Consider the following 20,441-nt stretch of genomic DNA (forward strand, 5'->3'; position numbering starts at 1 on the left):
GACAGTACCGCAGTTCAACGTAGTTTACAGATTATATCCAGACAGAATTATGTATTTATACAATATACTGTATGTGCTTGGCAACTACCGTATGGTGAAGTAACTAAAACATTTGGTTGATGTTTGGGAATATTGTGGTTATGGTTAAAAAAAAGGCAAAAAAGATGCAAGCTTTATCTGTTTTCACCATACTACATGGACGGCCCATTAATATATAATTAATGCAATTCATCGGGGTTCCAAACTGAATTTTTTGGTAATTAAGGTATGTTAGTTAGTTAAGAGTAGTAGAAATACAGTCTTAAAGCTAGGGTTGGTAATATTGAGAAACTAGCAAGAGTAAGCTAGATTTTAAAAGTTATCAAAGCAAAAAACCCAGCCCAGTTTTGTCTTTTCCAATGAAAGTAGCTAGCAGCTATAAATGTCCCTAAATCTGGAGAGAAAGTCGCCAAGTCGTCAATGCTAACAGTCCGTCCCTTCAGGCCTCCCTCTAAAACCACTCCCCCAAAATTATCCTAGTGAACGTAAACAATAGACAAGACTACTATTAGTACTCACCGCTGTCAAACTAGCCGCTTGTGGAAGACTCTGTTGCGATGCAAATGAGTGCAAGGCAGAGTGCACGCATGCAGGTAGACAGGTCGGCCGCTGTTTTTGAAGAACACTACCTTTAAGCTTAATTCATGGTCCTGCGCTAACGGGGTCATTTTAGCTTTACAGCTAATCTGTAGCTGACGTGTACCTCTTCAAAAATGTATCTACACATTGGGGCTATGCCGGCAACAGAGATACCACATGCACCACATGAAATGCGATTGGTCGGCATGGGCTGCTTGTGTTATCTTCCAATAAGTTTCCAAAGCCGGTCGAGATTGTTAATAGCTATGGCTTAGAAAGGCTTTCTACTCTCTCTCTCTCACACACATTTATCAACGCCATTACACCACAAACCTTCTGCATGGGACTAGTTTCCAGTTCAGTAATGAGAGCAGGCGAAATACAAGTTACTCCAGTTATCTAGATATGAGCAGCCCAACGTTACCGTACATAGTTTCTGAGGAGAATATAATTAAAGCACGACATGGCCTGAGGTGTTTGGTTTAATATCAAACCAGTTTGAACATTTTTACACCGGCCCAACTCCAGCACACCAGTAAGGCATCTCGGACTATTCCCATCCGCACTTTAGTTGGTCAACAAAGATCTAGTACTGTATTTATGGAATAAGCTATTGCTAACGTTATTTTACTATCAAACTAGGTACCAATATGCCGTGCCTATCACTAACATGGTCGCTAGCTGCGAGATGACCGTCACAACATACGCTGAAATCATGCGCATCTCTCCGTTCCAGTGGATTTCTCTGTTCAAAGGGACAGTACTTGCATAAACTATAACTACTGGAAAACGAGAGAAGTCAGAAAGGTATGACACAGTTTCCCTATCTTATAAGTGTTTATTGTTACTAAACTTGATTCAGGAAGTGACAGCACGTTGATTTATATTGAAAATGTTGTTGAAATTCTATACTCCATTCAAATCGCCATTGACAGGTAGTTACTGTCAATGGCCGCTGCCACCTTGTGGTTTCCCGGCCCTTGCGTACATGAGCAAGTTGCAGTATTTTTTCCTTTTATGTTATATAGCCTCCAGAATAAACTCAATGTTTTAAAAATGGCTGTTGTTCCAGTTTAACACTCACCAATGACGAACAAATGACGAGTGGAAAGTTGAGCACGGCTGTGGTAGGGCTGCCAAAATAAGGTGTGATTTCAGAGCCTCCTTTCTTCCTGTCATTCTCACCATTTTAGTCTTATGAAGGGGGGTTATGAAGTCAGCAAAGCATGTGCAATAGTAGGCAAATAGTGTCATGGTACAGGAGGGTTATGCAAAGCCACACCTGGTCAGTGATACAGTATTTTAGTCATGCATTGTCAGTGCTACACATTCACTGATCTAACCCAGATCTCGGTGAAGGTGCAGCACATCCATGTTTTAATCTACTGCTGCAAAAACACAATCTCTTACTCCACATCAGTTATTCATGTCACGAAGACCCTCAAATATATAATGTGGTTGTCTTCATAGAATGACCTTCATTTCCTTGGACTTTACATATTTATCAGAGTGAAACATGCAGCTCAAAGATCACGTGAAGAGGTGACTGATCTTTGATAAATATGTTCTCAGAGGCACATGCTGTACCTGCAGGGCAGATGGAAACAGTATTAACACATTATCAATGTGTGGTGAACTGGGTTGACTCAAAAGTCCTTTCATTTGCAGTGTGATGCACGGTGCATGTAGTGGACATATTTAAAAATGTAAAAATCCATTTGAAAGTCTGCACCTGCGTGCCTCAGTGTAATAAGTTACAAAAACGCAGCTGAACTAAAATTAGCTTTCTGATGCCTCTTGTTTCGCTACCCTTCTTGCACCTCTAACCTCACTACATATCCTGTTGATACCCATAGGCAGGTCTCTTCCAGTTAAACAGCTTCAGTGGTTGGTCAAAGGCAGACATGGCCCACCACGGCTTTTGTCTGTCAGTGTAGCTGTTGCATGTGGCTCTGCTTGTTGTTTTCAATGTAAATTGCCGTTACAAAGTGCTGTGAGACAAGAAACACAGAGTAGTTGTCCTCTCACAATGTTTTCTAACACATTATTTTGCAAACAGTCCTGAACGAAAATGCACTTACAACATAAATAGCTCTGTTATTATAATGCGTTACTGCCCAACACTGCACCACACCTAAATCATCCTCTGTAGAATCGCCCAATATTGTTTAGATTCCTAGAGATACTGTGCTGAATGCCAAACAAAGGGTCCTGACATGTCACTTACACATGAATAACCTCACTAACCTGGTTAGAATTGGGCTTTATGGGAGCAAATTTCTAGGGAGCCTGTGTAGTGAAGTCATTTAAATAAGGACTAGAAAGTTTTCAACAATAAATTCCCGTTACAGTTGTAATTCTGTAGACTGTTGTGACGAGAAGTTTGTATGAGTCTGTCAGTCGTGTTAGTTTTCTTTTGTGGGTCTGCTGCCTGTACACAGCAGTATGTTATATGGTGTTTGGTAGCCTTGTGTTAGCCTGGTCAGACAGCTTTGCAACAACCAGTTTCAGAAAATGTCAGAATTGGTTGTAAACAAGCCTGTTAAAAAGTGCAGATGAAATCTCAGAATACACCTGTTGCAGCATCATTTATGCAGGAAAAGTAAAAGACTAGCACCATCAGATATCTGTGGTGGCTACAACTACAAGCTATTTGTCCTCTGCTCCCTGAGGCTGAGAAAGCAACCCCACTAACGCCGGGTTCACACTGGACGCGGAAGAGCTGCGATTTCAGAGAAGTGCTGCCCGCATCCTTTCGGCGCCCATGTCAACCAGTTGGGCTGTTCACACTGGACGGGCTGATCACACTGGACGGGGTGTTCACACTGGACGCACCGCGCCCCGGAGCCCTGCAGCCGGCTCGCGATCTTCAGCTATAGTTTCGCTGTCTTGTCTATCTTCTCTGCATGCCGCAAGCGATTCTGGCGAGAAAACACACTGCTAATCTACTAAAAACAATATAAATGATATTATATGTGATATAAATGACCTGATTCTGATTAGATGATAAAATATGCATCACACGGACGCTTTTGACTTGACCCCCACAATCAAATTTCAAAATCCACTATATTTATTAGAAATAGCCTAGGGTCACTGCTGTTTGTGATCGTGGGTTTTAAATTATGTATTTATTCTGCATATTTGTCAGTTGTCAGCGAGAGAGACAAGCAGAAACACAGACACACTGACAGACAAAGAGAGAGATAGAGCTCGACAGAAAACAGCAGAATTGATTGTTGACCGGCGCAGAAAAATACGCTTCTTGTGTGAACAGCCAGGCTTCGGCTCGCTTGACAATTAACATAGCACGCCGGTTTGGGGCACTTCCGCGTCCAGTGTGAACCCGGCATAAAGGTCCATTTAGTAGACGTTCAATTTTATACTTTTTGAAAAATAAAAAGTATTTATTTTTTTAACCTCAGCTTCATTATTATTGCTGATTACTTCTTTAAAACTGAGTGTAATTTGGTTTATTGTTTATCTTTAGACAAGCAATTCACCGCAAATGCATTATTAGTCTAACATTAAAGAAAAACACAAATACAAATAAATCAGAATTTCACTGAAAAGGGGACACGATCATGGGTTTGCTAAATTTAGGGCTATGTGCATTGTCTGCATTTCAGCCAATCACAATGAGTTCTACTTTGTAAACCTTGAGCACCTCCTGACTATCTTTCATTTGGGCGGTAGACATCAGTAGTGCAAGACAAGAGTGCTGTACCACAATGACCAGAAGACTGACTGCTTTGTTTCTTCTTAGTACAGTGTGTAAGTGTAACTTTAAACAATATGACTGTTTATATTGAACTGTGTTAAAGGCAAAGTAATAATCTTTCTTATGGTAGATATTTTACGATTGTCATTCTTTTTGTCTTGTTGTGTTGTAAATTTGTTTTTATTTGTCTCTTTTCTTCAGCCCTGATTCTAACTGAAGAGGTCCCTCAACAGATCTCTTTGACTGTGCTTGAACTTGGTGATAATTTTACTCTGACGTGTACATTCGTGCAAAATGAAGCCGGGATTTTTTACTGGTATAAGCTGAAGCCTGGATATATGGTTCAAACAGTTGCAGCAGGAACTTTTAACACAGTAACACTTACAGGACAATTCGTCAACTCAAGATTCACAATCACAAACGTGAACTCTGAGTATATTCTTAACATCAGAAATGTCAGCAAAGACGATGAAGCAACATACTTCTGTCAAGCAGGATCAGCATACAAGATGGGATTTGTTAATGGCACACTTTTGGCTGTAAATGGTAAAGTATGTTTAATTTCAGTGTGCTTTTTTTCTGCTTTGCCAATACCAAACAATCCATTATATCATAAACATTAACTGCCTTTTTGTGAATCACACAGATCATAAAAATCTGCAGAAATCTTTCTACGTGAAACAAATTCCAGACACTGAGTCGGTCCAGCCGGGCGACTCAGTGACTCTCCAGTGTTCACTTATCTCCAAAAACAAAGAAAACACAGATCAGTGTCCAGGTAAACAGAATGTGTACTGGTTCAGATCTGGATCTGGAGAATCTCATCCCGGCATCATTTACGCTCACAGTGATGAAGAAGAGGAAAGAAGTTGTGACTACAGTCTGTCCAAAACTATACAGAGCTCCTCTGATACTGGGACTTACTACTGTGCTGTGGTCACATGTGGAGAGATCCTGTTTGGTGAAGGAACCAAAGTGGAAACAAGTACGTTGTTTAAATCATAATGCATCTCTATTGATTATTATTCTGTTGCTATCTAAGTGCAGTGTTGATAATAGGAAAGAGAAACCAAAAAACATTCTTCTGCTTTTGCCTTTTTTCTTGTAAAATATTGGATAGTTTTACCTCTTAAGGCCTCTAAAAATGATTCAGATTAGATCAGCTCGAAATGCTCAGTTAGAAATACTGTCTGTAATCTTCGATGAGGGGCGGTGAGTTGACTTTGTGTTTCAAAGGCTCACAAACCACAAAGGTTAGAAACCACTGAATTAGTTCATACTATGTATATTTCACAAACATCAATTGTTTGTTTGATGAGAAATTAGTAGAAACATTGCAAACTCAAAAGTTAAATACACAAAGAGGTCTTGATTAATTACTTACCGAATCAAAGCATTATCGCAACTATTTCATGACTCTCTAAATTGAAAGTCCTTAATTAAAATAATCATGGATGGTGAAAAATTGTACATTTGATAAACTAAATAATATATTATGCAGTATGTAAGCTATTTACCATTGAGTCACCTAAAAGTAATGGATGTGGTAAAAGTAAAGGGAGGGTAAAGACATGTTTGGCTGGATCGCAGAGGGCCAGCCCTACAAATGCAAAAGTCTGTCATTGAGTGATGAAGTTACACGATTGGTTGGCCGAGTGTTGGAGTTCCCTCATTGGCAGTTGCTCTTTCAAAATTATTATGAAATTATGCAAATGAGCCCGTCCAGCTTGACGTGTCCAGCTCATGAAACTTGGACCAGGCTGTGAAACTAGGCAATCTAATTCTAAAATGAAACCAGATTCAGCAGTGGCATCGCCTATTTCTCACTTAAAATGTTTTCAGAAGTAGATTTTGGTGGATTGTTTAGACGGAATGACAGAAAGTTTACAAGCAGGCCGCCATGTTGTTTCCTGTTTGAAACGGTGAGCAGAAAACCAGGGACCAATCAGGTACATTCAACAATAGGGTCTGTCAACGTTTGAACGGCCAGTTGAGTGGAGCAGCGCGTCCCCTAGTGTCCTCACCGGACCTGGTGGACATGCACCGCTGGATTTAACATTATAGACATGACCACTGACTAAACTGGGGAAAAAAAGTTTGGAAACTTGTGTTTGGTGGATTATTTCTCTGTTGTTTCAATGCAAATTGGCATTGTATTTTACATGGTTGCCTGTTTATCTTGCCTGTTTTTTTACCTTTACAATGATGTCCAACTTGTAAGGATCATGCATTTGTGGGATGAGCAGCACAGCTGATTATGTGGGTAGCGCCCAAGAAAAAATTGCCAAAATGCTCTGCCAATGGTAAACAGTGTATTCTCAGTGGTATTGACTCTTGTTTTGAGTTGTTTGGTGGATTGGATGATTGAACTCTCTATCAGTAACAAGGAACAAACAAGACATATTGGCTATTTTACACTTTATTCATTTAATACACCGTCAGGAGCCTCTGTAGCGGGTGGAAGATCCACAACAGCCTGGCACCTCCTCCTCATGCTGGTCATCAACCTGGTCACACGTTGCTGTGGGATGGCGTTCCATTCCTCAACCAGGATTTGTTGTAGGTCAGCCAGCGTGGTTGTGTTGGTCACTCTAACACGTACAACACGCCCAAGCTGATCCCACAAATGCTGAATTGGGTTGAGGTGTGGACTCTTGGCAGGCCGTTCCATTCTCTCTACTCCCACTTTGTGGAGGTAGTCTGTGATAACCCTGGCTCTGTGGGGGCGAGCGTTGTCATCTTGGAGGATGAAGTTAGGTCCCAGATTGTGGAGATATGGGATCGCCACTGGCTGCAGAAACTCATCCCGATATCTCACTGCATTGAGATGGCCTTCAATGATGATAAGCCTTCGTTTTGCCAGTGAGGGAGATGCCGCCCCACACCATGACACTGCCCCCACCAAAAGCTGTTACTCCATCGGTTGAACAATCAGCACAGCGCTCTCCGCGTCGTCTCCATACTTTGACCCTGCCATCCAACTTTCGCAGACAGAACCTGGACTCATCACTGAACATGACATTCCCCCACATGTTCAGGTTCTATTGTCTGTGTTGTCGACACCAGCGTAAACGGGCCTGACGGTGAAGGGCAGTCATTGCAGGCTTCCTGGTAGCCTTATGAGAATACACTGTTTACCATTGGCAGAGCATCTTGGCAAATTTTTCTTGGGCACTCCCCACATATTCAGCTGTGCTGCTCATCCTACAAATGCATGATCCTTACAAGTTGGACATCATTGTGAAGGTATATAAACAGGCTTTCCAACCATATAAAATACAATGCCACTTAGCATTGTAACAACAGAGAAATAATCGACCAAACAGAAGTTTCCGAACTTTTTTTCCCAGTTTATTTGTAGAACAATTTAGCCACAAATTCACAGACTGACCAGACACGGTCCAGCCATATACTCGGTTTTGACCGAGTCTTGTTTTTAATTATTTCAGGGCAAGAATGGGACCCAGAATGGGACCCAGTTATCATCATCCTCGGGATCCTGCTGGTTCTCTGCCTGATTGTGATTGTCATCCTTATTTTCTCAAGAAACTGAAGGTAAGTTCAGTACACTGCAAAGGTGAGGTACATAACTTGTGTTTACAGAATATTTTGCTCATTAAAAAATAAAGGGCATTACAGGAAACTTTGCTGATACCAAAGCCCTATTAGCTATATTTTACACTTGGTAGTGATGTCACAGTTCTGACTATTAAAACTATTATTCTTAGGATGGCGAAGCAGACGCATTGAGCTATTCGACCACTGGATTTCTCTACAATGAAAAGCAAGAAGACGAAGAAAAAAAGAGACAACAGTTGCAACGATAAGCACGTCTTCTGTTTGGGTGAAATCCACTGAAAAGGAATTCAGCTCTTTGTTATAAGAAAGCCATCTCAACATGTAATGGAAAAGTGTTACAGAAGCATGCTCCAGCCTTAACTTGTGTTTGCTAATGTGCTTTGATGAAATAATAATAGATATATCTGTTGATGCTTGGAAGACAGAGTGCTTCATGAATCATTGTTCAAAGTTTAAATAAAAAAAAGGATAATGTCAGAAATCTTCCACTGTCATTCTTAAGAAAATCCATGTTGATAAAAAAATATCCTGTGTGCACATAAAAGTCAGCAGTGTGTTTGCATCATAGAAACTGTGACTTATCCTTCTGTAGCATTGCACTTAATGTTGCATTAAATAAGTGTTTAATATCATTAATCTGCTGCTGGACCAACCTGTCTTTATCATTATTAGGGCTGTCAATCAATACAAAATATTTAATAGCGATTAATTGCTTGATTGTTCATAGTTAATCATGATTAATCGCAAATTAATCTCACATTTTGTATCTGTTCAAAATGTACCTTAAAGGGAGTATTTAATACTCTTATCAACATTGGAATATACAGTATACATTTATTATTGGTAATCAATTAACAACAACAACCCTCCTGAGCCGTTTACATACTCCTGTAAGTTGGGATATTAAAGGTACTATTTATAACATTGATGACATTCAGCCACTAGATGTCTCATTCTCCCTCCCCCGTTCCATTGCATTTACTTCACACCAAATCCATTTATCCGTTTTTTTCCACACTAACTGACAAACCGGAGATACTACGTGATACCAACGTTGTTTTACTGTTTGCTCACAAGCCTTGTTAGAAGTGGGCACCAAATGTCAGATACACACACCTTAAAGGGAGATTTGTCAAGTATTTAATACTCTTATCAACATGGGATTTGGCAAATATGCTTGCTTTATGCAAATGTATGTATATGTTTATTATTGGAAATCAATTAACAACACAAAACAATGACAAATATTGTCCAGAAACCCTCACAGGTACTGCATTTAGCATAAGAAATATGCTCAAATCATAACATGGCAAACTCAAGCCCAACAGGCAACAATTGAATTGCCATTATTGTTGTCATTAATTTCACAATAAAAGCTTACAGGAGTACTGCAGATACAGGTGAAGGACACACATTTAGTTTTACCATGTGGTTCTATAGTGATACTAGAGTTATGGACACAGTGTATTCTGACTGCACTTGTCTGTGGTTAGCAGCTTTTCTTTAGGGGTCATCGGTGAGAGTGGGGAATCAGTCACTGTTCACACCCAGGTATTTCTGGTAAGAGCAGAGCTTCTCGCTGTCATCTTCCCACAGCTTTGACCTACTTCTTCTATCTGGTAAATCAGAAAGAGACTTTACCGCAAGTCTTCATTCACTCATCGATTTGTTTGTATTAAACATATCATTTTCAAATTTACCAGTGATGAATCCTTAACTCTCACCCGGTAATATTTGAGGCATCATTCCACAAACACACGCAAATGTTATTATTCTAATAACTCCTTGGGGTACATGTTCATGGATCAATTGTACTAATTAAACAAGATATATGTGAATTAGTGAGCTTTCGGTGTGCAAGTAGGTGTATTTTTTAAACTTTGGAGAGCGCCAGGCTAGCAGTTTCCCCCTGTTTCCAGTCTTCATGCTAAGCTAAGCTACTTGCCTCTTTGCTCCAGCTCCATATTCGTTGCACAAACATGAGAGTGGTATCCGTCTTCTCATCTAACTTTTGGAAGAGAGCAAATATTCCTTTAAGATCTATTCCAGTGTACATCACATGGTAAAGCCACATAAATAGAAAAAAACGCAGCTGAACCTCGCCATGTGAGTGCAGATTCTTGTTTTCTGTGACATCAAGAGTGGAGTGTGTTGCTTGACTTCATTACTTTTTTCATAATGGCGCTGTAAGCTCCACATGTGACACTGTCTAGGACTGAATGGGAAAGAAAGACAGTGATTTATGCTAGAAATGAGCATGTAAGTAAAATTATAACAATCAGGTCAACTGGTTAAACTAAAATTAGCCCCTTGTAGCTCTTTCTCTTTGCACCTCTAACCTCACTTCATTTCCTGTTGAAGCCCATAGTCGGGTCTCTTCTGCGTAAACAGCCTTGGTGGTTGGTCAAAGGCGGAAAAATGGCCCACCACAGCTTTTGTCTCTCAGTGTAGCTTCTGCTTGTGGCTTTGCATGTTGTTTTCAAGACACAAATGCAGATTGCCTTTACGAAAGACAAAGCAGTCATCTCCAGTCAAACAATCTCCTGAAACAGTATTTTTCAAACAATCCAGACAGAAAGACTGAGTGTGCTTACAACATAAAAAGCTTCCTGCTTCTTTGTTGTCTTTCATCTGTGATTGGGGGAAGTTGTGATGGACAAATATACAGACTGCTTTCTGTTTGCTGGCTCTTATTCACACTGTCTTTCCCTCGCTTAATAAATAAATGTTTTAATTATTATGACAACTTTTGTTTATTTAAAAGTTTGGAAAGTGCTTTGGAAACATCGGGTGCATGAATTATCATGAATTAATGCATGAATTATCATGAGTTCATGCATGACTTACAGGAACAGTGTGTAGGATCTATCGGTATCTAGTGGTGAGGTTGCAACTTACAACTTACGTGAGTGGTGAAGCAAGAGAGATATAGAGAGGCGGCAACGGGAGCGAGTAATGTTATCGACACCGGCCCAAGCAGGAAAAGTTAACAGTTTTTCCATTTCAATCATCAATACTAGTTAGGAACAGAAAAGTTGTATGTATCACGTAGTATAAGATAACTCACTATTACCAATACAAACATTATGTCACATAAGAAATCAATAACATTTTCTTGGCAAAAACACAAGATCTATAGAAATTACATATAATTATTTGTTATTATATGTATGTGTTAAAGACGGACCAGGTCACCACTTTATTTGAAGGGCTACAAACATGATGAAGTCATGAAAAAGTAGTACCATAGTTGTTGCATCAATTAACGTATTGTTCTTACATTAACTTTTGCATGAGATTTTAATTATTCCCGATTATGAAGTACTACATTAATAATTCATGCTTTTTCATGGATTATGTAACACATTAATTCATGATAATTCATGCACCCTTTGCATAAAGTAGTATAATAGTAAAAAACGACAAACAATACATGTGCGTCTAAGAGTTGTTGAAAGTGGATCATGGATTTGCTAAATTTAAGAGGAAGTGCATTTATTACATTTCAGCCAATCAGAAGGATTTCCACTTTGCACACTTTGATGATCATGTGACAACCTTTATTTAGGTAGGAAGACATCAGTTGAGCAAGAGAAGGGTGTTTTACCACAATGATCGGAAGACTGGCTGCTTTGTTTCTTCTCAGTACAGTGTGTAAGTGCAACTTTAAACCATATGAATGTTTATATTGTTTGTTAAAAGACAAGTCAAAGTTATTTCTTATGGTAGATTTTTACATTCGTCACTGTTTTTGTCATATTTGTCTCTTTTCTTCAGACCTGATTCAAGCTGAAGAGGTTTCTCACCAGATCTCTATGACTGTAGTTGAAGTTGGTGGAAATATTACTTTGCACTGTCCAGTTTCTGAGAGGGAAGGATACTTCTTTTACTGGTATAAGCAGCCTCTTGGATTTATGATCCAAACAGTTGCTAAGGGATCATTTACTCAACCAAAACTTGATACACAATTTAACAACTCACGTTTCAAAGTCACAGCGGGGAAGAATCAGTATAATCTTACCATCACAAATGTCAGCAAAGAGGACGAAGCAACATACTTCTGTCACAAGGGAACAGCATATTCACACAGTTTTGTTAATGGCATCTTCTTGGCTGTGAACGGTAACATATATTTTACTTTCAGTGTTTGTGCCAAGTTTTTATATCGTACAAATAATTAAGATTAATTCCTTTTGATGTCTTTTTTAACTAAATCATGCAGATCGTAAGCATCAGAAATCTTTCTACGTGAAACAAAGTCCGAAGTCGGTCCAGCCGGGCGACTCAGTGACTCTCCAGTGTTCACTTCACTCCAAGAACAAAGAAGTCCAGTGTCCAGGTAAACAGAATGTGTACTGGTTCAGATCTGGATCAGGACAATCTCATCCCGGCATCATTTACACTCACAGTGATGAACAAGAGGAAAGAAGTTGTGTCTACAGTCTGTCCAAAACTATACAGAACTCCTCTGATAATGGGACTTACTACTGCGCTGTGGTCACATGTGGAGAGGTCCTGTTGGGTGAAGGAACCAAAGTGGAAACAAGTACGTTTTAAAGTCTTTAATGTTGAATTATTAAATCTTTAGTACATTTTAACCCATTTGTGCCCGCAACTGAAATTGTTTTATTTCCTTTGGTGGTGATGGAAGTGTTCTCTGGGCTTGCCTATGCCCAAATGTGAAGACATTTTCAAAATAGGTCAAATCATTTGGCTGAAAAGTGAGTTTTTGTTATCATACTATATCTAGTATTCGGGCACATGATGGGACTACTGTTTTTGCAACAGACTCCATTATATTTTAGGAATAAACAGTCGTTACATGCGCACAAAGACTAGATTTAGTATTATAACTAAATGGCTGTATCTCAGAAACTACAAAGAGCACAATCAAGTATTTGGTATCTATGAACTCATAACAAGTTGAATATTAAAGATATTGCATAGTGTTTCAAAAATCATTTTTGATCATTGATAGAAAGTGATTTCTCATGTGATCTAAACATTTCAAAGTTATGTCTGTTCCAAATTTCAAGACTTTTGATGAATCAAACAAATGTTGTGGCATTTTTCCTTATCATACTAAAGATAGTCTTTGGGTACAAATGGGTTGTACGTAAAAGCTGGTCAGATTGGATTATATATATATATATATATAAATGTATATAAATGTATAAAGCATATCAGTAATTTATGGTTACTACTCTGCATATATTTATTTGTCGATAAATATCTTTCTAAAAATCGATGTGCATAAGTCCCTTTCAAGTTGCATTTTTACGCAAGACAGAATCTCAGCTCTTTGACATGTTAAATGTTAGTCAAAGAAGACATGTTTTCGTGCCTTTCTTGTATTTGTCTGTTTATTCTCAAAAGAGGTTTTGATAAACATGGTGCAAGGAAAGAAAATTATTAAAACTCCTTGCTACAACAAATGGAAGAAGGATAGTTTTCACTTAGAGAAATGATCATACTTGAAAAAATGACAGCATCTTGAAAAGCAAATAATGACTATTTTGCATGACAATTTTTTTTTTGAGTTACTCTTAATATTGCTCCAGGTAGTCATTGAAATAAACAAACAAACATAAGTGATGTGATAAGTGTCTATTTTGACATTTCTCTCATTCCAGGACCTAAACTAGACCCAGTACTCATTGTGCTTGGAGCCCTGTTGGCCTGCTGTGTGACGGTGATTGTTGTCCTTATTTTCTGCGTAAGTCGAAGGAGAGTTTGTGAACACTGCAAAGGTAGATTCCTCAACTATACATGGATTTATTTAGGCATTGATTTATGCTCATGTTCTAACATTTAGAACGCCTAAAAAATGCAGTTGGATTTGTTTATAAGAGCTATTGAATAATTTTGTTCTCCTCTATCTTGTCTTTTTTTCCCCTGCCAATCTCGTATAGGTAGTAATTTATCAGTTTTAGCCCCAAGGATATAAACTGTGAACCTCTGATTATGTGGTTGCCACTTTAAATCCTGGGTCATTTTAAACATCCATTCATATGTCTTCTTTGGGACAACACACGTGCGTCTTTACATAATGTCAAAAGTGGACATGGAAAACTAAATCTTGCTCAAAATAAATGTTCTGTATGCCGACATACCGTTTGTGAAAGATATCTTTGCAACACTGCATCTGCCCCTTTTCACCTTTTAAATAAACGGAGTCATTGTTAGATCTCACCATATGTTTTGTAAATGTAAATCCAAATTTTGCAAACTTATAACTACAATTCTATGGTAAATGTGGGATGAATAGAATACAATATTTTCTGAGATAAATTCCAACCGCGAAGTCCCATAAAAGGGAAAAAACTCGAGGGGTACATTTACAAATGAATACCTTAAAATTCAACTGACATTTGTCACGACATTCTGTTTTGATTTGACAAATTTTGTGATAAAAAGTAACAAATGTATGTGTTGTCCCAATGAAATCACACAGAGCTGTTACACTGATTACGTTACATCAAACTATACATTATTAGGTTTCATATGATGCCAGTATCTCATCTCTATCTTTAAAACTGAGCCCGCTACAACCTCCAAAGGATTAATTGCGTTAAAGCGTTGAAGAAATTAGTGCCGTTAAAACAAATTTGCGTTAATGTGTTATTATCTCATTACCTTTGACGGCCTTAATAAATATGAAAAAGAATAAAACCCTCTAGGACGCAACATTATAGTCTTCAAGAGGTTGTAGCTCAGTTTTAAAGCTAGAGTTAAGATACTGGTATCATATTCATCTAGAAAACGTAAAGTAAAGAACTGAAATGTGAGGTCTTGAGGTTGATTAAAGTCACATTGATATGACAGCCGTTCACAGTGTGTACACACTTTCTGAAGGCTTTGCTTTCATCAGCAGGAGCAAGGAGTGCCGCCCGTAATCCTGGACATGACAAGTCAACAGTGGATCAACAAGCTGACCTGGTAAATATGTTTAAAATCTTGATACTTAGCATCAAATTCAGAGACAAAAAGCATCCTAGTTTTAAACTATGCTACGTTATTCTGACTCTGGACTCCTCAGGCTTCTCTGTCTCGCACTGTTTCCTGCGTCGATTTATTCATAACTGAATCTTTTGCCAATGTGTTACAGGTTGTCAATAAAACCTACACAGTAGAATGAAACTACGTATCTAGTATTTCTTAAAACATAAACGTTAACTTCCACCAGTGCAACGTTGTTTGGCTGGAATGTAAACAAGCGTACTGTTGGTACTCATGTTCACTACTGTATATTCTAGACTTGGTTGTGATTATCTGTGCTTCATTTTATAGTCCTTAATCTATAAAAATTATTAATAGACAATTATTTATTTACAGGGTGGTGACGGAGAAGCATTGAACTATGCAGCACTGAATTTCTCCGCAAGAAAAGTGACAAGAGTGACGAAAAAGAGAGAGTCACCAGAGTGTGTGTACTCTCCTGTGAGAGCAGACTACCACACACAGCACCAGCCCAGGTAGAGCAGCGCCTGCAAGCAAACCAAACACCAAGTCTTCTCATAGAGCTTCGGCTTAGCTCAGCTTTGAATGTTTTTAACAAATGCCATGCTGTTAATTCATTTTCTTAATAATTTGGTATTAAATAAGCGCTTCCTATAGGTCAAGTTCATCTTGTGACAAATGACAGAATGCAAAACGTGACTGGTTGTACAGGCAAAAGTGGGTGACTGAGAAAAGCTTAAGTTGAAAATAATAAATTATTTGCACATCAGTACATGAGGACAGAATATGTGAGTTTGCCATATCCATTGAACAATGATGTTACATCCAAGCTGTACTACTAATTGCTGAGTTTGCTACTAATAAAGTGACTTACATGCTATTTGTTTTATTACTGCAATTTGGATAGATGTCGGTATACTTGGCCATGTGTGTTGTACTGTGGCTTGTGTGTGTATGTTTATGATCAGGGCCTTGCAACAACATTTTTTTTTTCAAATGAACATCCCACAATTTGCATAAAAGAGGACATGAAGTGGCTGCAAATCACTCAGAATGCTGCACGCTGCAGTTTTTGTGGCAAAACAGAGATAAATGGTTAGTTTTTCTTCACAAGTCAGCCCGTCACTGGTCAAAGGTGAGGCTGGGTTTTATGTCTCTTCACATCACCAACACACAGATGGAGAACAGAACCTGCCAAAATCTAAAATATATGAATAAATAAATAAATGACTCAATAATAAATAAGTCATTAAATGTAGCAAAAATATTAAAAATAAATGTAACAATTAATTAATTGATAAAATGTGACATAAATTGATATTTCTGTTTTAATTTGCTTCTCTATTTATTTATCTTTGTATTAATTCCCTTATTTAGTCCTGTTTAATTTTCCCTCTTATTTATTTTTACATTTAAATTTTATTTATTTTGAATTTTTGCAATTATTTTTTTATTTAATTATTTATTTTTGTATTAATTTTTATTAATTTTATATTTATTTATATGTGTGTTTATTACGAGTTTCCCTTTGCATTTCACCACTTATTTATTTCTGTATTCATACGTTACAATATAATATTATGTTATAAATTATACATTATGCATTTATACTTTAATGTACTACACTGCCTCATTATGCAAATGAGGGGGCTGTCACTCAATGTGTCATCATGGGGTCAGAGTGCATGACTGTATGTTAGATGGCTAAACGGTGTCTAAATTATTTTAGAAGCATGAAAACAGAAATCAATCAAAATCTATTTACTTTTTTCACTAAAATGTCAGCAATGCATATTTGAAAAAAAACAAAACAAAACCATGTCCTTTTAGTGCCCCCTACAGGCTATTCTGCTCTTCACACCAACTGTGCTGAATTAGTGTGAACTGGATTAGATTTTTTCCTCTGGATTACACTACTGTCTGACTATTATTGTATTTACCAGTATAAATGGTTGGGAAACACTCTGAATGATCATAGTTAAATCTGACTCTTACATATCGTGGTGTATGGTGGTCATACAGGAAAAGACAAAGTGTGTTTTCAGCACCGACGTGGTCTGCTAAAGATTTAAATCAAGTTCACAACAATTTCCCAAAAGTTTATGTGGTCAAACAACATCAATAACAGAGAAAAAGTGATGTGCATTAACTTTTAACACCTTTATTATACCTAAACATAGACTACATATAAAGGCTTCCTGCTTTGTGGTTTCTGTTGTAGACAAAGACAGCTGCATGATGACGCCACAGGTTTAACTTTTTTTTATCCTTGCAGTAGCATTTTATTAACCAGCACCACAACTCTGCCTTTAGTGGTTATAATGAAAACAATTGGAACTTTCCAATTGGGACTTCACATTACACATTAAATTTAACCCCCATCATATTTAGAACTCTGATTTTAGAAATGTTCATGTTAAAGGATGTTTTGAGGCGAAAGGACTAAAAATAACCCAGTTGACAAAGATAGAAAGTGTGTGTGACAGTAAAAGTTTCGGTGTCACAGCAGCACAGATGGATGAAAGGTCTTCACTCATAGCTGTACTGTGCTTATCACCTTTTCACAAAGTTAGAAGACAACATACATAAATGGAACAAAATTGTTTTAATTAGTTTAGTTTTACATGTAAGCATAACAACAAAACATTAAATCAAGATATACATCATGTGCACACCACTACCTAATAGCCACATATAACAACAGCCTTTAGCTTTAAAAAGAATAACATCAACTATCACACACTGATCTCAAACAGTCCACCTAACATGCTAATCCAACCCGAAAGCCTTGACAGCAGCGTAGATCCTCTCTCTCTCCGCTGCTTTTGCATCCTTCTTTCCACCTCTGCCAGTTTCCATCACGGTAAAGACGACAGTAGAATAAATCCATCCGTCTTCATTTCTCTGAGAAAATGTATCGCAAATTATGTGAGATGACAATACCGATCAAGATGCATCATAAGTATTTTGATAAGTTGATCTTACCTTTAAATTCCTTTTTGCAACATTTTCTTGCAGGGAAACAGCTATAATATGATATAGATAAAGAAAATAGATCAGGATGAACTAGTTTGTTTCAACACTAAATGACATTAGTATCAGCTAAATAATGTGCGATATAGTGAGTTAACTTCTATTACCTTTAGTATTGCAATAGTCACACTTGTTTTTCTTGACAGCGTAAATGAGGACGGCTATAACAATCAGACATATAGCCCAGACCGCACACTGCAGGGACAGAAATGTACTGTCCGTCAGTAAAACACCATGTGACCGTGAGCTGGTTCCTGAAACATGAAAAAACACACAATAATATTTAGTAAAAATAAATGAAAATTATATTCAACCAACGAGGATTTTACTTGTCATAAATATTTGCTTACAATCAATCCGTATGGATTTTATTTGACCTCTAATCAAGACTAATCGACACTCAAATATGCAATTTCCTTATTAAACTCTTAAACCACATTGACTTGCCGGTGGGTTGGTCATTAATAACTTATGATGTACAGCAAAACATTGTTCAAACCCACAGAACTTTATTTCCTTTCCTTCCTATCATAAAGATAGTAAGATACCAAATATGATAGAATGAATTTGTTAGAAATGTGTGTAAAATGATGCCCAGGACATGCAGAATATTTCCATTTAAAGGGAATGGTTAAGCCATGAAAACACAGAGTCTTGGGATGAAACAAGCTAATACAGAATATACAGTATATCATGCTGTTAAACAGTGTAGAATAAGAGGATTTTTCCAACCTTAAAAGCACTTGAGGTGGCAATAAAATGGAAAAAACATGTTAAAAATGAATAATGATTCTTACCTTCAATGTCCAGTTTTGTTCCATGTCCAAATATTATCTCCCCACATGTGGCGACGGCACAGTAGTAAGTCCCGGCATCAGAGTGGCTGACGTTCTTGGAGAAGCGATAAACACAACTCCTCTGAGTATCAGATCTCTTCTCACATTCATCATGTCTATTTCCATCAGTGTAGATGATGTTTGGATGAGATTTATCCGATCCGACTCCAAACCAGTGCAAACTGTAATCTCCAGAACAGGACTTCTTTTCAGAGTCGGAGAGGACCGAACACTGGAGAGTGACGGAGTCGCCTGGATGAACTGGATCAGATGCTGTCGGCCGCTGAACAACAGTAAAGTCTGTTGTCCTCTGAGTGTTTCCTAAAAAATACAAAAGAGTACAAATTGTGAAAAGTTGTCTGTGTCATGCAACTTAATAAGCAGAGTCGGATATTTGCAATTATACACATTACTGACATGTATTACCTTTTAAAGACAAATACGTGCCAGTCCACTCATCGTCACTCCAGGTAGTGAATGCACAGTGATACACTGCCTCATCTTCTGGGGTTGTCTTCAAAATGGTCATAGTGCTCGTGGTTTTTGAAAGGTTTGCAAAGCATTTTGAAGGAGGAAACTCTGGTTCAAACGAAGGATTTGCAGTGCCTTTCATCAGTGTACTCATTAATTCAAGAGTATCACCAATACTCTGTTTGTACCACTTGACTCGTGTATTGCTATAATCCGAATCAGGGAAAAAACATTTGAAGATTGCAGGTTCACCCAGTTGAACTGTGGTCACTGAGATCAGCGCATCTGAATTAAAAGACAATGGAGAGTACATGATCGGTAATACATAGTAATCATTATTTATATGTATAATGTAGTATTACAAAATGAAGAACAAACTATGCATTTATATACACATTTATTTCTGAAACTACAGCTAAAAATATAAATGTTTAATTACATACTAACTGTTAAGAGAAAGGCAGCCATAATTCACTTACTACAAATATTTAAAAAAAATCATTCAGAAAATAAACTTTTTTTCCCTACAGAATACTGAAATGATAAATAGTTTGGACGGAGTTAGATTGCACTTACATCCTTGATGGAGAAGAAGCAGTGTAATGCATAAAAGGATCATCCTGATGGGCTCTTGTTAGGATAGTCGTTGCTTTTTCACAGAGTAAAGGTGATGATATAAGATGTTGGTGACGGGTCAGACCGTCACAGTAGGGAGGTTTCAAAAGTTCATTTCCTGTGTCAATGTTCTCATGCAACCTTAAGACCCTTGAGGTTTTGTGGTCTGTTTGAATACAAGAGAGGAATGGCAAACTGCAGCATAATCATTTTTTTTTTGCTACTGCCCCCACTAAAGTTGGTTTCGATAATGTGTTATAAAGGACAGACTTAGTATTCAGTTCTCTTTGGCTGGATGAAGAAAGAAAATTTTATATTGCTGCCTTTTGTTCAAGTCCATCCCAGGTCCACAGAGCCTACGTTACAAGTGAACTAGAAGTTGAAGTGACAAATAAAGCATTCATCCTGCATCATCAGTGTTACACAAATCCACAAGTAAACAAGACTGCGGCCATGCTAGCAGCTCTGCGAGGCTGTACTTGGGCTAAATGTCTAACATAGGCTACACACAATGCTACGTATCCTCATACAACGGTTTGCATGATATCTTACAGAAAGCTATTACTCATTTTTTGTGCATTCTCCTACGAATGTCCAGTAACGTGTCA

At 37.9% G+C, this 20,441-nt stretch overlaps 3 protein-coding genes across 4 annotated transcripts; 2 read left to right on the forward strand and 1 right to left on the reverse strand.

Annotated features, from left to right (window-relative positions):
• Positions 1–4,320: 4,320 nt before the first annotated feature.
• LOC119494405 lies at positions 4,321–8,390 on the forward strand. Of its 2 annotated transcripts, XM_037780263.1 has the most exons (6): positions 4,321–4,392; positions 4,541–4,885; positions 4,986–5,328; positions 6,219–6,221; positions 7,807–7,894; positions 8,068–8,390. In XM_037780263.1, exons 1-6 carry the CDS (start codon positions 4,350–4,352, stop codon positions 8,164–8,166), a joined length of 921 nt encoding a protein of 306 aa, XP_037636191.1. In that variant the 5' UTR covers positions 4,321–4,349; the 3' UTR covers positions 8,167–8,390. The 2 variants fall into 2 exon arrangements, with proteins under 2 accessions (XP_037636191.1, XP_037636192.1); XM_037780264.1 differs by lacking the exons at positions 6,219–6,221; positions 7,807–7,894; positions 8,068–8,390 and having other exon boundaries at positions 4,986–5,424.
• Positions 8,391–11,487: 3,097 nt separating this feature from the next.
• Positions 11,488–15,751, forward strand: LOC119494402. Its single transcript, XM_037780256.1, has 6 exons — positions 11,488–11,572; positions 11,696–12,040; positions 12,141–12,464; positions 13,552–13,668; positions 14,790–14,857; positions 15,254–15,751. The coding sequence occupies exons 1-6, from the start codon at positions 11,530–11,532 to the stop codon at positions 15,395–15,397; spliced, it is 1,041 nt and encodes a 346-aa protein (XP_037636184.1). The 5' UTR covers positions 11,488–11,529; the 3' UTR covers positions 15,398–15,751.
• Positions 15,752–17,464: 1,713 nt separating this feature from the next.
• Positions 17,465–19,991, reverse strand: LOC119494398. Its single transcript, XM_037780249.1, has 6 exons — positions 19,795–19,991; positions 19,174–19,503; positions 18,709–19,068; positions 18,019–18,165; positions 17,864–17,904; positions 17,465–17,782 (listed from the first exon to the last, which is right to left on the reverse strand). The coding sequence occupies exons 1-6, from the start codon at positions 19,835–19,837 to the stop codon at positions 17,648–17,650; spliced, it is 1,056 nt and encodes a 351-aa protein (XP_037636177.1). The 5' UTR covers positions 19,838–19,991; the 3' UTR covers positions 17,465–17,647.
• Between the last annotated feature and the right edge of the window lie 450 nt (positions 19,992–20,441).

This window comes from Sebastes umbrosus, chromosome 9, assembly GCF_015220745.1.
Source record: "Sebastes umbrosus isolate fSebUmb1 chromosome 9, fSebUmb1.pri, whole genome shotgun sequence".
NCBI classification, from domain to species: domain Eukaryota; kingdom Metazoa; phylum Chordata; class Actinopteri; order Perciformes; family Sebastidae; genus Sebastes; species Sebastes umbrosus.

Excerpts from the sequence above, each read along its gene's own strand:
- LOC119494398 (XM_037780249.1), bottom strand. The coding sequence starts at position 19,837 with ATGATCCTTTTATGCATTACACTGCTTCTTCTCCATCAAGGAT. Across the intron at positions 18,166-18,708 it reads AACAAAACTGGACATTGAAG|GAACCAGCTCACGGTCACAT; the intron begins GTAAGAATCATT and ends TTCATGTTTCAG. Across the intron at positions 17,905-18,018 it reads TGACTATTGCAATACTAAAG|CTGTTTCCCTGCAAGAAAAT; the intron begins GTAATAGAAGTT and ends ATCATATTATAG.
- LOC119494405 (XM_037780263.1), top strand. The coding sequence starts at position 4,350 with ATGACCAGAAGACTGACTGCTTTGTTTCTTCTTAGTACAGTGT. Across the intron at positions 4,393-4,540 it reads GTTTCTTCTTAGTACAGTGT|CCCTGATTCTAACTGAAGAG; the intron begins GTAAGTGTAACT and ends TCTTTTCTTCAG. Across the intron at positions 7,895-8,067 it reads ATTTTCTCAAGAAACTGAAG|GATGGCGAAGCAGACGCATT; the intron begins GTAAGTTCAGTA and ends TATTATTCTTAG.
- LOC119494402 (XM_037780256.1), top strand. The coding sequence starts at position 11,530 with ATGATCGGAAGACTGGCTGCTTTGTTTCTTCTCAGTACAGTGT. Across the intron at positions 11,573-11,695 it reads GTTTCTTCTCAGTACAGTGT|ACCTGATTCAAGCTGAAGAG; the intron begins GTAAGTGCAACT and ends TCTTTTCTTCAG. Across the intron at positions 13,669-14,789 it reads AGTTTGTGAACACTGCAAAG|CAGGAGCAAGGAGTGCCGCC; the intron begins GTAGATTCCTCA and ends TGCTTTCATCAG.